The 15787-nt window shown below is 44.5% G+C and overlaps 1 protein-coding gene across 1 annotated transcript in view; it reads left to right on the top strand.

Annotated features, from left to right (window-relative positions):
* The window catches only part of FOXK2 (forkhead box K2), a 77550-nt gene extending 72822 nt beyond the window's left edge, over positions 1-4728 (top strand). The window contains exon 9 of the mRNA XM_044745979.2: positions 2881-4728. Within this exon, the coding sequence (XP_044601914.2) occupies positions 2881-3077 (197 nt within the window). The 3' untranslated portion in view covers positions 3078-4728. The remainder of the gene's footprint in view (positions 1-2880) is intronic.
* The last annotated feature ends 11059 nt before the right edge of the window (positions 4729-15787 follow it).

A 15787-nucleotide genomic window follows, 5' to 3' on the forward strand; every position in this document is an offset into this window, starting at 1 on the left:
CTTCCCAAGGGACGTCCTTGCTGGGTCTCATAGCCACTGGGAACCATGCACCCAAGAGGCCAGCAGCCCCTCCTGCCAGGTTCTAGGTAGAGACAGAGAACAGAAGGACCTGCATGGAGAGTGAGGCCTGGAGCAGGAGAGAGCATAATCCCATTGTCACTTTCTTAGCTTTTTCTTCATGTCTACCCACTTTGTTCTTTAATTTATTTCCAGTGGACAAATGCTCTCACTTCTCTTGGGTAAATATCTAAGAGTAGAATGGCTGAGTCATATGGTAGATATAGAATTTTTTAAGAAACTGCAAAATCATTTTTCAGTGGTTATACCGTTTTCCATTCTCACCAGCCATGGACGAAAGCTCCAGTGGTACCATATCCTCCCCAGCATTTGGTGTGGCCAGTCTTTGTTTAGCTCTTCTAGTTTTTTTTTATTGGCTTCAATTTGTATTTTCTTAATGATTCCTGATGTTGAGCATCCTACTGTGTGCTTATTTTACGTCTGAATGTCTTTGCTGAAATGTCTGTTCAGATCTTTTGCCCATTTTAAAAATTGAGTTGTTGAGCCAGCCCTGATGGCCTTAGTGGTTGAAGTTTGGTACTCACCACTTCGGCAGCCCAGGTGCCCTTCCTGGTGGAGGAGCCACACCACCTGTCTCGGTAGCTGTGCTGTGGTGGCGGCTCACAGAGAAGTAGTAGGACAGCTTACAACTAGCACATGCAGTCATGTACTGGGGCTTTGGGGAAGAAAAAAAAAGAGTTGTTTCCTTTTGACTGAGTTATGAGTTCTTTCATATTCTAGATACAAGTCTTCTGTCAGATGTATAGTCTGCAAATATTTTCTCCCAGTCTGTGGATGGCTTTTTGTTTTCATTAATAATGCCTTTTGAAGAGCAAAATATTTACATTTTTATTAAGTGTAGTTTGTCAATTTTTTCTATAGAGTTTCTGCCCCTTTTCCTCCCCATAGTTTACGTAAAAGATCTTTCTCAAACCCAAGGTCGCTAAGATTTTATCCTTTGTTTTAGGAATTTTACAGTTTTAGCTCTTAGATTTAGGTCTGTGACCCATTTTGAGTGAAATTTTGTATAAAGTAAGTAAGGACCAAGGTTCTTTTTTCTTTAATTGGTGTTCAGTTGTTCCAGCCCCAGTTGTGGAAAAGACTCTCCTCTCTCCACTGAATTCCCCTGACACTTGAGTCCAAAGTCACTTGATCATAGACAGACGGTCTGTTCCCAGTGCTTCTTTCTCTTCCCTGAATCTGTGTGCCATCCGTGACAGCGCCTCACGTCCTTGTTGCTGTGCCTTTATAAAAAGTCTTGAGGTCAGGCTGTGTCCGTCCTGCATTCGGTTCTTTTCTATAAACTGTTGTGGCCATTCTAGGTCCTTTGCATTGCCATGCGATTTTTCATTCAGCTTTAGTGAGGTGTAATTGAGCCACGTGAATTTTAGGTCCCTGCACAAAAGCATACTGGGACTCTGGGCTGGCGTTGAATCTGGAGATGAGGATGGAGGCACTGGCCTCGTAGCAGGATTGGAGCTCAGAGGGTGTCTCGTGACTTCACGTTTCTCTCATTTTGCATACCCTGCGTCATCTCTTTACTTAGCTTCAAGTTCCATTTCTTGGGAGGAAATTCTGCAGTTCCCTTGTGGCAGCCAAAGCAGTGTATTAAAATGAAAATACCTAGAGTTGTAAAGCTTGGTGTAAACTCATGCTGAAAACTCTTAGGCAGCACACAAAGCAAACCTATTTATGACTTCCACCAGCAACAGCATTAACATCTAATTTAGTAAGATCAGTGTGGCGGGACAGCGTCTGTGTCAGACCAAGGGACTCAGGCATGTTCAGGAGACAAGGGTTGCTGTTCCAGGCTTCTTTTGTGCACGTACATCTTTCTCTGTGGGTAAGACTCCCATCAGGCCATCTCTTGGTCCTAAACCTCCCTCAGGGCACGAGGGGATGGGATGGGAGCGCACAGTCTCCCTGGATAGGATGCAGCTTCTCCAGGTCATGTGGGCGGGTCATGTAGCATGCTGTGCCTCCTAGGACCCCTCTCCTTGAGCCTGTGTGGAGTGGCTCCAGGCCTCCTCTCCAGCCTACTCCTGCCTTCTCACTTTGAGGAAGTGGCACTATCTTGATGTAGTCTGACCCTTCTTTTGTTCATCTCCTGGAATTTGCCTGGTTGTGCAGAGCATGGGACAGGTGAAGGTGGGAGTGGTAGAGGCCCTTGTGCCCAGCTGGTAAAGTCCCACGTAAGCCCACGAGGAGGGAGGGTCCCTCCATGATGAAGACCTGAGAGAGGAAGGGTTTGGCAGGGGAGATGGGGCCAAAGAGAAGCCAGGAAGCCAGCCCAGGGGCTCGTGGGCACATATCTGCTTGTAAACTCCATAGAGAGAAACAGGCGCAGACAAGCTCTTGTTGCAGTTCGTGGTTAGCCCGAGCCGTGTGCCCTGCTCCCCTCCTCTTGTGTGAGGTGATCCGAGAGCATCAGCATGGAAGTCAGGGGTGAGGAGCCACTGCGTGGGGGAGAACGCTGGTGGCAGCCCCTTTGCCTCATCAGTAAAGCCGTCGGCTGTCTATGCCCCCTTTCCCTGACCCTGACCCCAGTTTCCACTGGGGTTCTGTCAAGATAGCACAACATTTGAACTAAGAAAAAAGATGCCAACTGTTAATCAAAACACCCAGTGATCACACAGTTAACTTGCTGCAAGGTGTCTTGTCTCCAGGGGCCCAATCCAGGCCCTGGTGCCCTTGGCCACTGTAGGCCATGCAGGGTCACACAGAGAAGCTGGCCCTCTGGGCAGAGCGTGGAGCCAGTGGGGGCCTGACAGGGGACGAGGGTTCACCCTGGAGTCTGGGGTCTGACTCACTGTCTCTCTGCAGCAGCGGCAAGTCCCCTGCACATGCTGGCGACACACGCGTCGGCGTCGGCCTCTCTGCCCACAAAGCGCCAGAATGGTGACCAGTCAGAGCAGCCGGAGCTGAAGCGAGTCAAGACTGAGGATGGCGAAAGCATTGTCATTGCCCTGAGTGTGGACACACCGCCGGCAGCCGTGAGGGAGAAGGGCATCCAGAACTAGTGACCAGGAGAGCTTGTCTTACCTTAATATCAACTCTGTGGTGCCAAAAGGAGACACTGCCTCTCACCGAGGCTCAGAGCGCATTCTCGGTGGGCAGAGGGCCCTGCGGTTGGACTTCACCTCAGCACTGAAAACACAAAACCCAGGCGGCCTTAAAACTCCTTAATTTAAAGACAGAAATCAGACCCAAACAGAACACATGCAACAAAACCTGGTTCTGGCAGTGTCTCCCCACCTGCGCTCAGCTTTTAACTCCGAGTAAAGACTCACGGTCCTTGAGTGAGGACGGCACCTGGTGCGAAGCGGATCTGCCGGGACGGGGCCCCCACGAGGGGATGGGGCAGGAGCCCCCGCCGCCCTCAGAGGACCCGAGGGGCTGGCACTGGTAGATGAGACAGTATTTTGTTGTTCACATGTGGAATTAGAATATTTTGAGGTGTACTTTCTTTCTTTACAAAATAATGGGGTCTTTGACATTTCAGATCACTCCATTTCTACTCTGGAAATTTTGGAATCACACAGGACCGTTGGTGTGATTTCATTTGGGGAAAAGAAACAACGTAGTTTTGTTTGTTTTTGTTGTTTGTTTTCAGCCTATGGAATGATTTACTTTTGTCTGTCCTGTTAAAGTTCAGATGGAGCTACTTGGTGACATGCGCATTGTCCCTGTTAGAGCAGGTGCCAGATGAATTTAATCCACCTCCATTTCAGTGTGACGGACGGTGACAGACAGATACCCGCAGGCTGCACAGAAGCACGATGGAAAGGACTCCGGACTCCTGCTGGCCTCGCGGCTTGTGGAGCTGCACTTAACTGGTTCTCTTTCTTGCTCCTTTTTGTTGTTTGTTCTTTGTGTTGACTCTAAGTAAAGCAAGTCTCCCGACAGAACTACGACTCTTTCGTCTGGAAAAAGATTCAGTCTTTTATCACACACCCTTTCAAACCAATGTCACAGGTCTCTGGGGCACGTCTGTTGTTTTAGGTGCCCTCACCAGCTCTCGGCATCGCCCGACCAGCTGTCTACACTGCGTTTGCCCCACTGATGGTGAGAGCAGCTGCTGGGGTGGAGCAGAAGCTGCGTGTTAACACAAGGGGCTCGGAAGCAAGTGCCCTCTGTTAAGCATTGGAACCATCCAGGTCGTTTTCTGATTTGTAATAGGAAATTCCCTTCACCCTTTCAGAACTGAATCCCATACTAAGGCTGACTTCTCTCCTACAAAAAATAAAAGCGAGAGGAAAGGAAACAAAGGTGAGACAAGGAGAAGCGAGAGGCCCACAGGCCTTAGCCCACGCTCCTCCAGAAGAATACCACTCACCTTCCAGAGTGTTCCAGGGGTCAGGGCTGAGCAGCCGTGCAAACAGAAAGAGGGCTTTGGCCTTATTGTGAATTTTTAAATGTCATCATCATAACGTTATTTATTTAAATGTAGTTATTTTGGTATTTAATTTTTTTTAAGAGAGGGAAAAAAACCTGTATTTTCCTGGTGGAATGAAACAGCTCAGAATGGTATATTTAGGCAATTTTAAAACATTTATTATTTACCTAAAGACCAAATATGATAAATCTGTTCTAAGTATTGTGTGTCAATCCACAGTATGGAGCTGTCACAATGTTATTGCAGATAATGCATATTAAAAATTATGAAATTACTGCACACTAGCTGGATTTATAACTCAGCCATTTAAAAAATAAAAATGAAACCATCATGTGAATGAGACCATTTGTGTGACAGTAGCAAAATCTAGGTCGCAGACTGAAGCACGGATGGATCAGAGCACTTCAGGGCAGCAATCTCCATCTTCCAGGCACTTTACGGATACCTTGGAATGTATATTTTTATTTGTCTTTTTACTCAAAAGGTTTGCAGTTTGCAAATAATTCAGATTGTGCTGTGTCCTGTGTGGGGGGTCAGGTCACTCCACTGAGTGGTGCGGACCTGTTGGTCATGACTGCCGCGAGCCCCTGCCCATGAGCTCTAGGTAGGTGAATGGACCAGACAACCCCAGTGGGAACGCGCTGTGCATCCTCCTGGAGACATGTCCACACAGCAGGGAACCTTCACCATCCAGAGACTCGAGGAGATGCTCCCACGTAAGCCCAGTCCATCGGTTCATTACTTCTGAGCCTGAAACTTAGACTTTATGGGTCTGGAGGGATTTCTGCTGAGATGATAGAGAAGAAAAATACCCAGTTCTCAAATTTTAAAGAGGAGGAAAGAATAGTTTTTTGCTGTCAGCAGCTGGAGTGTGCCTTTTTCACAGGTGAGGGTGTCTCTTTCCTTTTCCCTTCTCACTGCCTTATTCAGTTGGCGCATTCATTGGCACATAGAAATTTAAGAATATCAAGGAGATGGCAGGAAAAAACCATGGATTAGCAAGCTATCACTTTTTTTTTTAAGTTTTTTCAATTCAGCTGTGAATTCCCAAAGGCGCTCCACACACCAGGAGTCACTGAGCTCGTGTCCCTGCCTCCTGCCTGATGCCTGGTGCTACGTCAGCAGGCGTGTTGCCCTGGACCCCCTCCCAGCAGTCCACTGGCAGCTCCCAAGTGTCTTCTTCCAAGGAGTCTCTACTTTGACCTTCGCCAAACTTCTGAGCACCCCGAGGGACTAGAAACTTCATTTCAGCAGCTTTGCCCTGAAGCAAACAAAAATACAAAAGGTAAACTCACATACGACCCACGTGACATGGTGCATTCCAAGGTGTCTGTGCATGGTTTGGGGATGACCCTCCTCTCGCATCAGTAGCTCCTTCGATACGCCCCTCGCTAGAACAACAGAGCAGACGGCAGTCACAGAAGGGGTGGGGCGGGGCCAGGACTTGGGATTTCTATGCTATGTGACACAAGGTGATAAGTGACAATCTTCAAGTCCTAACCTCCACTATTCTAGAAAGTATAGTGGTGATTTGTGTGCAACAATTTGAAATTTTAAAAGTACCAAGACCTGAAATTCAATAAAATATTTTTATTAATTTTAATTGAATACAGAGTATCATTGTCATTTTGATAAATGTAAGCAGGCATTTCTTTTTTGCTCTTTTATTGTGTGCTCTTTTCTGAGCATGCCAAAGGCCTGGCGCACAGAGTGGATGTACGAAGAGGCTGCCGTCATGACAGCAGAGTAGGTTCCACCACTGGAAAGGATGGGGTTGCAGGCGGTGGTAACAAAGTCTTGCTGATTTTTATCTCTGACACTGGAGTTTCAATACTTACTTTGAGGTTGTGGTTGTCACTACCATTTCTTCTGCAGACTTGCCCCTCAACCTAAGAATCAAGATCATTGCAGACAACTTGAGACACATCCTCCTGTGAGACGGAAATCTTGTCTGAAGAGGCACGTGGCTGCTCAAGTTCCCACCCTGCAGCGCTGCTCGTCCAGCCGCGAAAGTCTGGTCTGGACTGCTGAAGTCCTGAGGCTGCTAAAGCATTTAGTGCTCCCCCGGGGAGTAAAGGGAAGGAGGAGGACTGAAAACAATGGCCAAGGCCCTTTGGGGAGCTCAATGAAGCTACGATTTAGTGTTCACAGACAAAGGGCTCCCATGGAGTGTTTTGTTCCCTGCCCTGACGCCTCACTTAAAACAGTTCTCATTGGCGTAAAAGAACTGCTCATCGCGCACTGAGACCATTTCATGCCTGTGTTTCCAGATCTGTTGTCTATGTTGTATGAATAGATGCTTTAAGATGTGTTAGGTCTTAACTCCCCCGTTCTGTCTCAGGAAGAGCTACTCAGGTAATTCATTCTGTTCACCTTGTTGAATTTAAACCGAGTCCGAGAGTTGACAGCTAACCTAGAGAATAACCTACCTTTATCCAGAAAGAGAGATGTTGAGGGGAGGAGGCCTTCAGATACAGGAAACAATTCAGCAGCTCTGGAAAGAGGTTTTTATACAGCAAAAGCCTTGTTAACTATTGTAGGGAGGCCCACATTTAGGGCCACATTTCCTCTGTAACGAGCACATGGGGGCATATTGTGAACCTATGTGGTCATGCTGTAGTAAGTTCAGGCCTAAACGGAGGGAGGTGAGGGAACTCATGGTGTATACTGACTTAGATTGCAGCCCTGCACAGGCTGTAGATGTCGTCGAATACTGCGCTGGATCGACACACCTGTTGCTCCCCCTCTGTGTGTACGTCTACAGCAATACAAAATTAGATTTGAACATGGGTCTCAGGTGACTTCTGATGAGATGACTAAACCTGTGGGCATAAATCTCCTGATCTTAGAAGTGTCCTTCAGAGGTCCCAGTGGCGTGTCTCAGTGGTTACAGCTAACAACCATCAACAGAATGAATAAAGCAGCCATCTCAGTCCTCTGAAAGACAGACAGCAGGCAGATTTGGGCAGGGGAATAAAAACTGGAAGAACAAATGGTGATGTTCTCCTGGGGCTTTTTTCCCTTTTGTATTTCCTGGCATAGACTCTAGGACAACCTCAGTATCAGAACCATGCATTAGGAAGACCATCAGGAGAGCCAAGAGAAGAGAGCCTCTCCCCTCTCACCGTGGCCAGAGCACTGGGAAGGGGCCGTGTGAGACCGAGACAGTGGGGGAAGTCGTGAAGCTGCACACCTGTGCGCAGCAGCCCTGGGGAAACTGAGGCCTCGGAGCAAGCCCTTTACTCTGAGAAGAGGAATTGGGACATGGGGCATCTTCAGTCCAAAGAGGGGGAGGGGGGCTGGGGAGGATCCCTGTCACTTCTTCTGTTTTTCTCTCACCGCTTTGGCCCCAAGCTAGACCTGGTCACAGGGAGTGTGCAACACTTCAGGGAGGCAAGAACCTGAGCTTTGCAGCCAAAGGACCAGGAAAAGTGCCTGGGAAGCAGAAAGTGTGAGAGAAATCATGGCAAAGAGGAAGTTAGGGGAAGAGCCCCTAGAGCCATAGATGGCATCCTGGGTTCACCCTGAGCTGCAGTACGTGCCTGGAACTGATCTGAGGAAGCAGAGACCTTACTAACTGAACTACCATATAGATTGGGCCCAGGAGTACACACAGTGTAGACCCAACCAGCACTGCACAGGCTGGGAGAGTCACGGACATGAGAGCCACAGCCAGAGGGCAGGTCTGCACTGCAGTCTGAACCCAGCCAGATTATTTCTTTGCTAAAGCAAATTCTATAGGGGATTTTTTTTTTTAAGATTTTATTCTTTTTTCTCCTAAAGCCTTTCAGTACATAGTTGTGTATTTTTAGTTGTGGGTCCTTCTAGTTGTGGGATGTGGGGTGCCGCCTCAGCATGGCCTGACAAGCGGTGCCGTGTCCGCACCCAGGACTTGAATCAGCAAAACCCCGGGCCGCCGAAGCAGAGCATACGCGCAAACTTAACCACTTGGCCACAGGGCCAGCCCCCTATAGGGGATTTTAATAGGCCTCAGTGTCATAATATGCAAAATGTCCAGAATACAATACAGAATTACTCTCAACAAAGGGCCAGGGAAATCTCTAAAGAGAAAAGAAAATTAACATGCCAACTTTAATATGTTAGCATAATCAGAAAAACATTAGAGCTTTTTATAGCTCTAATTATTACAGCTGTACTCCATGAAGGGCAGATGCTCTTGAACTACAAGGTATAGAATTTAAAAATAACTGAAATGAGAGCTGGCCCCACAGCTGAGTGGTTAAGTTCGCGCACTCCACTTCAGCGGCCTGCGGTTCGTGGGTTCAGCTCTTGGACATGGACCTACACACCGCTCATCAGGCCACGCTGTGGCGGCGTCCCACACAGAAGAACTAGAATGACCTATAACTGGGATATACAACTGTGTACTGGGGCTTTGGGGAGAAAAAAAATGAGAAATTTAGTGGATGGACAGAAAAATGTTTGGAAACAGAAACAAACTAAGCCTCAGGGACTAGTGGGACAGTATAAAAACCTCTAACGAATGTGTTAATGGATTCCCAGCAAAAGAAGAAAGACGTTGTAAAAAACCCTTTTTTTAAGAAATAACGGTTGAGGGGCCGGCCCCGTGGCTGAGTGGTTAAGTTTGCACGCTCTGCTTCGATGGCCCAGGGTTTTGCCTGTTTGGATCCTGGGTGTGGACATGGCACTGCTCATCAAGCCATGCTGAGGTGGTGTCCCACATGCCACAACTGGAAGGACCCACAACTAAAAATACACAACTATATACCAGGGGGCTTTGGGGAGAAAGGGGAAAAAAAAAAAAAAAGAATGGTTGAAAATGTCCCAAATCTGGCAATAGATATAAATTTAAAGACTGATAAAGTTCAATAAACCCCAAATAGACAACCTCAAAGAAAACCTTATCAAGACGCACCATTGACTGCTGAAACTAAAGATTTTTTATCTTGAAAGCAGCCAAAGAAAAGTGACTCATATATAAAGTAACAATTTGAATAACTACCAATTTATCATCAGAAACCACAGAGCCCATTTGACTGGAAAGTTCTAAAGGCTGAAAGTAACTCAGTCTAGAATCCTATACCCATTAAAACTATCAGAAATGCAGATGAAATAAAAGTATTCTTAGGTGAAGGGAAACAGAATTCTTAACCAGTGGAGCTGCTCAGAAAGAAATGCGAAAGGAGGTTCTCCAGGTGGAAGGTGGATAATAGCCGAGAGGATCTCAGAACTGCAGGCATGAAGAAAGAGATCAGCAGAAATGGTAAATATCTGGGCAAATAGAATAAACTAATTCTTCCTCAAGTTCTTTAAAATGTGCCTGACTTTTAAATGTAAAAATTATAACGTTGTCTTCAGGGCTTTCAGTGTTTGTAAATGTAGTATATGTTGACCAAATTACAGTATGAGGGAGGGAGGCAAAGGTGTGTACGGTCTCTGCATTTCACTTGAAGTGGTAAAACTAATTCTGAAGTAGCCTGGAAAGTGAGCTTTGTGTATTGTAACCACTAGTAATAATTATTGTCATCACTAATAATAATACCTAACAAAGATAAAGAAAAAGCCAATAGAAAAAAATTAAAATGGAATGCTAAAACATTTTCAAATAATACAAAAGAGGGCAGGGAACAGAAAAACCAAAGAGGGACAAAGGAAACAAGCGAAAAATAATATGGTAGAATCATATCAATAATTACATTAGATGTAAATTGTCTAAACACACCAAGTAAAAGAGATTGTCAGATTAGATTTAAAAATTTTGACCCAATTTACTTTCAATGGTATGCCTGGGTTAGAAGTAAAAGGATTCGAACACATCCAAAGAAAGTGGGAGCGGCTGTATCAACGTCAAATAAAGTGGACTGCAGAGTAAGCAACATTACCAAACCTAAAGGAGAAAATTGCACAATGATGCAGCCTCAACCCACCAAGAACAGGACAGTCCTAACAACAGAGTCCCAAAATAAATGAAGCAGGACTTTAGTTTCAGGTTCCACATTAACGACCTTGGAAGTCACCACTCTGTCCTAACCAGTGAACAGCTGAACAGCCTGAAAAGTCAACTCCTCTTTGGATCTGTAGGAGTGGTAAGGACACTGCGTGAACGGCTGCCCCAGGATGGGAGAGTCAGACAGGCGGAGGCAGGAGTGGAGACCATCACAGGACCAGTGCTGGGCCAGGAAAGCCTGAGCAGTGATTGAGGAACTGCTGGGGGCCAATTCAGTTAAACACTCCAGGGGGACCCAGTCCTAGGGGTTCCCCACAGTTTTGTGAGTTTTCCTCACAGGAGCTCAACCTGGTTCTCACAGGAAATACTGGAGAAAAAGCAGAGGATGGGAAGGAACCATCTTGAAATAGGCCAGAGTCCTGCGTTCTGAACGAGGTCGGCCCTCTGGGAAAACTGGGTCACCAGAGCCCAACTGACCGGGGAAGGGAAACAGCCCGCCTAACCATCTTCTCCCACCTGACGGGCGAGGACAAAACTGAGACCCGTGGGAAGCTCACAGTCCAGAGGCACAGGCTCACTAAAAGAGACTGATCATCAACGTACAGTGCTTCCCCTCCCCACACCTTGCCACCACATCACTAGAGTCCTGTTTACTGCAGTTCTTTCACCCACTACATCATGTCCAGTTGTCAAGAAAAATTACAAGGCATAACTAAAAGGAAAAAAACAATTTGAAGAGAGAGCAAGCATCAGAACTAGAAATGGCAGGGAGGTTGGAGTTACCAGATTGGGAATTTAAAACAACTATGATTAATATGCTAAGGGCTCTAATGGATAAAGTAGACAGCATGCAACAACAGATGGGCAGGGGAAACAGAGAGTTGGAAATCCTAAGACCAACCCAAAGACATGGTAATGATTAAAAAAAAAAAAACCCACTGTAATAGAAATGAAGAATGTCTTTGATGGACTTATTAATAGTGGACACAGCTGAGTAAAGAATCTCAGTGCTTCTGGATGTATCCATAGAAACCTCCAGAAGTGGAAAGAGAACAAAAGTGAAAAAAAACACAGCAGAATATGCAAGGCCTGTGGGACTACACAGGTGTAATATGCATGTAATGGGAAGACCAGAAGGAAAAGAAAGAAAGGAACAGAAGAAATATTTGAAACAATAATGACTGAGAATTTCTCCAAATTAATGTCAGAAACCAAGCCACAGATCCAGGAAGCTCAGAGAACACCAAGCAGAATAAATGCCAAAAAAACCACTATACCTAGGCATATAATTTTCAAACAAAAATCAAGGACAAGAAATAGAAAACAGTAACAAATGTGGTAGATATTAATCCAACTATATTAGTAGTCACTTTGAACCTCATTGGTTTAAATGTATCAATTAAAAAACAGATTATCAGAATAGATAAAACAAGCCCCAACTACATGTTGTCTACAAGAAACCCACTTTAAATATAAAGACATTTATAAATTAAAAGTAAACGGATGGTGAAAAAGATCATGCTAACACAATCAAAGGAAAGCAGAGCAGACTTCCAAGCACAGGTCATCTGGATAAAGAAGGGCATTGCATAATGATACAGAGATCAGTTCTCTAAGAAGACGTAACAGAATAAATGAAGCAAAACCAATAGAACTAAAGGAAGAAACAGATCAATCCACATTATATTTAGATATTGTTCTCTAGGTAAAAACACGTAGAAAGTCAGCAAGGATACAAAGTCACTGAGCAACACCATCAACCAACTTGACCAATTCAGTTGTCATTAACAGAGCACTCTATCCAACAGCAGAATACACATTCATGTCAAGTGCACATGGAGCATTCACCAGTGTAGACCAAATCCTAGGTCATAAAACAAACCTTACAAGCTTGAAAGAATTAAAATCATACATAGTATGTTCTCTGACAATTAGGGAATTAAATTAGAAATTAATAACATTTTTTAAATTCTTAAATGTTTGGAAATTATACATATTTTGAAATAACCCATCATGCAGAAAGTTTCAAGGGGAATTAGGAAATAATTATAACAGAATGAAAATGAAAATACATCAAATTTGTGAAATACAGCTGAAATAGTATTTATAGGGAATTTTATAGCACTAGATGCTTCTATTAGAAGACCTAAAATCAATCATCTAAGTTTCTGCCTTAAACTAGAAGAATAAACTAAACTCATAGCAAATTGTCAATAAAATAGGAAAAAGAAATACAATTGAGGGGAAAAATTAAAGCTGATTCTTTGGGGAAAAAAATCAACAAATTAGCCAGAATGACCAAGGAAAGAGAAAGGACACAAGTGACCACTATCAGGAATGAAAGCCAGGATGTCATGACAAGTTCTGTTGTTCTGTTCGCCTTTTTACTCCGTTAGTGAGGGAGGGATTCCAGCCCTATATGTATGGGGAAGGCTACACACAACACTGACACTGGACTGATGAGATGGACAGTGGTTTATTAGTCACATACACACGTGGCCTGAGGGAGGAGGACACTTCAGGCCAAACAGGGCCACATGGGGCTGCACTTGGGAACAGAGTGACCCCTGGGGGCTGTAGGGAGCAGGCTTTGTAGTATCAAGAGTTGGGGGCCCCTTGTTCCCACGGGAGAATGTGATTGGCTTGTTTGAATAATTCCATGGGCTGGCAAGGAACTGCACCATCTTCTCAGGGATGAGCAGGAACTGCACCTGCTCTGTTTGATAAGGAGGGCTGTTTGGCTGGGGGACTTTGTCATGGGAGTAGAATGGTCGGGGGGGGTGGTGCTTGAAGTTAGGCCATTCCAGGCCTTCCCAACTGAACCAAATGTCAAGGCAGCACATAATATTGAACCTTAATTTCAGGCCTTTTACCACACCCATACCCATTAAAAGGATAATAAAGGAATCCTATGAAAAACTCTATGCTCATAAATTTGACAACTTAGATTAAATAGGCTAATTGCTTGAAATACACAAACTACCAAAATTTACTAAAGAAGAAACAGATAACCCGAATAGGCTTGTTTATTAAAAGAAATTGAATTTGTAATTCAAAACCGTGCAACATAGAAAACTTAGGGAGTGATGTCATGGAAGATGGCAGAGTAGGAAGCTCCAGGAATGGGTCCCCCCCACCAAATCAACTAGTGAGCTTGCAAGAACTGTCTTAATAAACCATTTTGGAACTGTGGAATCTACTCAAACATTTGCAACATCCAGGGAAGTGCTTGATAAAGAAAGGCTGGTAAATGTCAGTGAATTTTGGCATTTCATGTAGCAGCTACCATCCGCCATCATTCAGTCCTGTGGCAGGCAGCCAAGGTGGACAAGAGGGACTTTTTCCTCCAAAAGTTCAATCACTGCAGTTGAAGCAGCTTCCCTGGCAGCATGAGTCGAGGAGATGTAAAAAGGCAGAATTGACTGGATCCAGGAATTTAAGGAAATCTCTGACAAAACATTAACTGAACACAAACTAAAGGAACAGATTTCAGTGACCACACATAACAAGAAATAGAGTCTCTGCAAAAAACAGTTAGGAAAAGTGGCTAAAGAAAAGAACAACTACAGCCTTCATCAAGCAAAAACAGCAGTCCTTGGGAAGAGGGGAGAATCTGATGTCCAGACTTACCATGCTGCAATATTCAAATATCTAGTTGTCAACAAAAAATTACAAAACATAGAAAGGAACAGGAAACTGAGCCATTCACAAGAAAAAAAATTGATGGAAATCAACTGTTTCCATCTGAGGAAGCTCAAAATTTGGACTTACTAGACAAAGGCTTTAAATTAATTGTCTTAAATATGCTCAAAGAGCTGATGGAAACCATGGACAAAGAACTAAAAATTCATAATGTTGTATGAACAAATTGGGAAATCAAAAAAGAGAAATTATAAAAAAGGAACCAAATAGAAATTCTGGAGCGGAAAAGTACAAAAGCTGAAATAAATTCACTATAGGGGTTCAACGGCAAATTTGAACAGGCGTCAGAAAGAATCAGTGAACTTGAAGATAGGCTAATTGAAATAACCCAAGCTAATCAGTGGAAAGAAAGAAAGAAACGGAAAAAAGTGAACAGAACCTAAGGGACCTTGGGACACCATCCACCATACCAACGTACGTACTATGAGAATCCCAGAAGAGAGAAAGGGGGAGAAAAAAATATTTGAAGAAATCGTTGAAAACTCTCCAAGTTTGATGAACACATGAATCTACACACCCAAGAAGCTCAGCAAAATTCAAGCAGGAAAAACTCAGAGAGAGCCACAGTTTACGTCATACTGATTGGTTAAAGACAAAGCTTTTCCTCTAAGATCAAGAACAAGGCAAGAACACCTGCCTTCACTACTAATATTCAACATTCTACTGGAAGTCCTAGCCAGAGCAATTAACCAAGAAAAAGAAAGAAAAGGCATCTAACTTGGAAAGGAAGAAATAAAGCTATCTTTATTTGCAGATGACATGATTGTATAGACAGAAAAGCCCACAGAATCCACACACAAAAAAACCCTACTGGAGCTAAGCAACAAATTCAGCAGGGTTGCAGAGTACAAGATGAAGAGAAAACTCAGTCGTATTTCTATACACCAGCAATGAGCATTCCAAAAGGAAATTAAAACAATTCCTGGGGGCCAGCCCCGTGGCCTAGTGGTTGAGTTTGGCATACTCTGCTTTGGTGGCCAGGGTTCAGTTCCCAGGCACGGACCTGCACCGCTCCTGAGCAACCATGCTGTGGTGACAACCCACATACAAAATGGAGGAGGATTGGCATGGATGTTGGCTCAGGGTGAATCTTCCTCAGGCAAAAAGAGGAAGATTGGCAACAGATGTTAGCTCAGGGCCAGTCTCCCTCGGGGAAAAAAAATCCATTTATCAGAGCATCCAAAAAATAAAATCCCTGGGAACAAATTTAACCAAGGAGGTAAAATATTTGTAGATTCAAACCTGCAAACCACGGGGCCGCCCTGTGGCTGGGTGGTTAAGTTTGCACACTCCGCTTCGGCAGCCCAGGGTTCGTGGGTTTGGATCCTGGGCGTGGACATGGTACTGCTCATCAGGCCATGCTGAGGTGGTGTCGCACATGCCACAACCAGAGGCACTCACAACTAGAATATACAACTATGTACTGGGGGGCTTTGGGGAGCAGGAAAAAAAAAGAAGATTGGCAACAGTTGTTAGCTCAGGTGCCAATCTTTAAAAAAAAAAAGAAAAGAAAAAAATTTTTTAATAAAAGAATAAAAAGGAATGAAGTTCTGACATGTGCTACAACTTGGGTGAACTTTGAAATGTTATGCAAAGTGAAAGAAGCCAGACACAGAAGGTTGCATAGTGTATAGTTAGTTTTACATGATTTATCTAGAGTGGGCAAATCCACAGGGACAGAAAGCACATCAGTGGTTACCAGG

This window comes from Equus asinus, chromosome 13, assembly GCF_041296235.1.
Source record: "Equus asinus isolate D_3611 breed Donkey chromosome 13, EquAss-T2T_v2, whole genome shotgun sequence".
Classification (NCBI taxonomy): domain Eukaryota; kingdom Metazoa; phylum Chordata; class Mammalia; order Perissodactyla; family Equidae; genus Equus; species Equus asinus.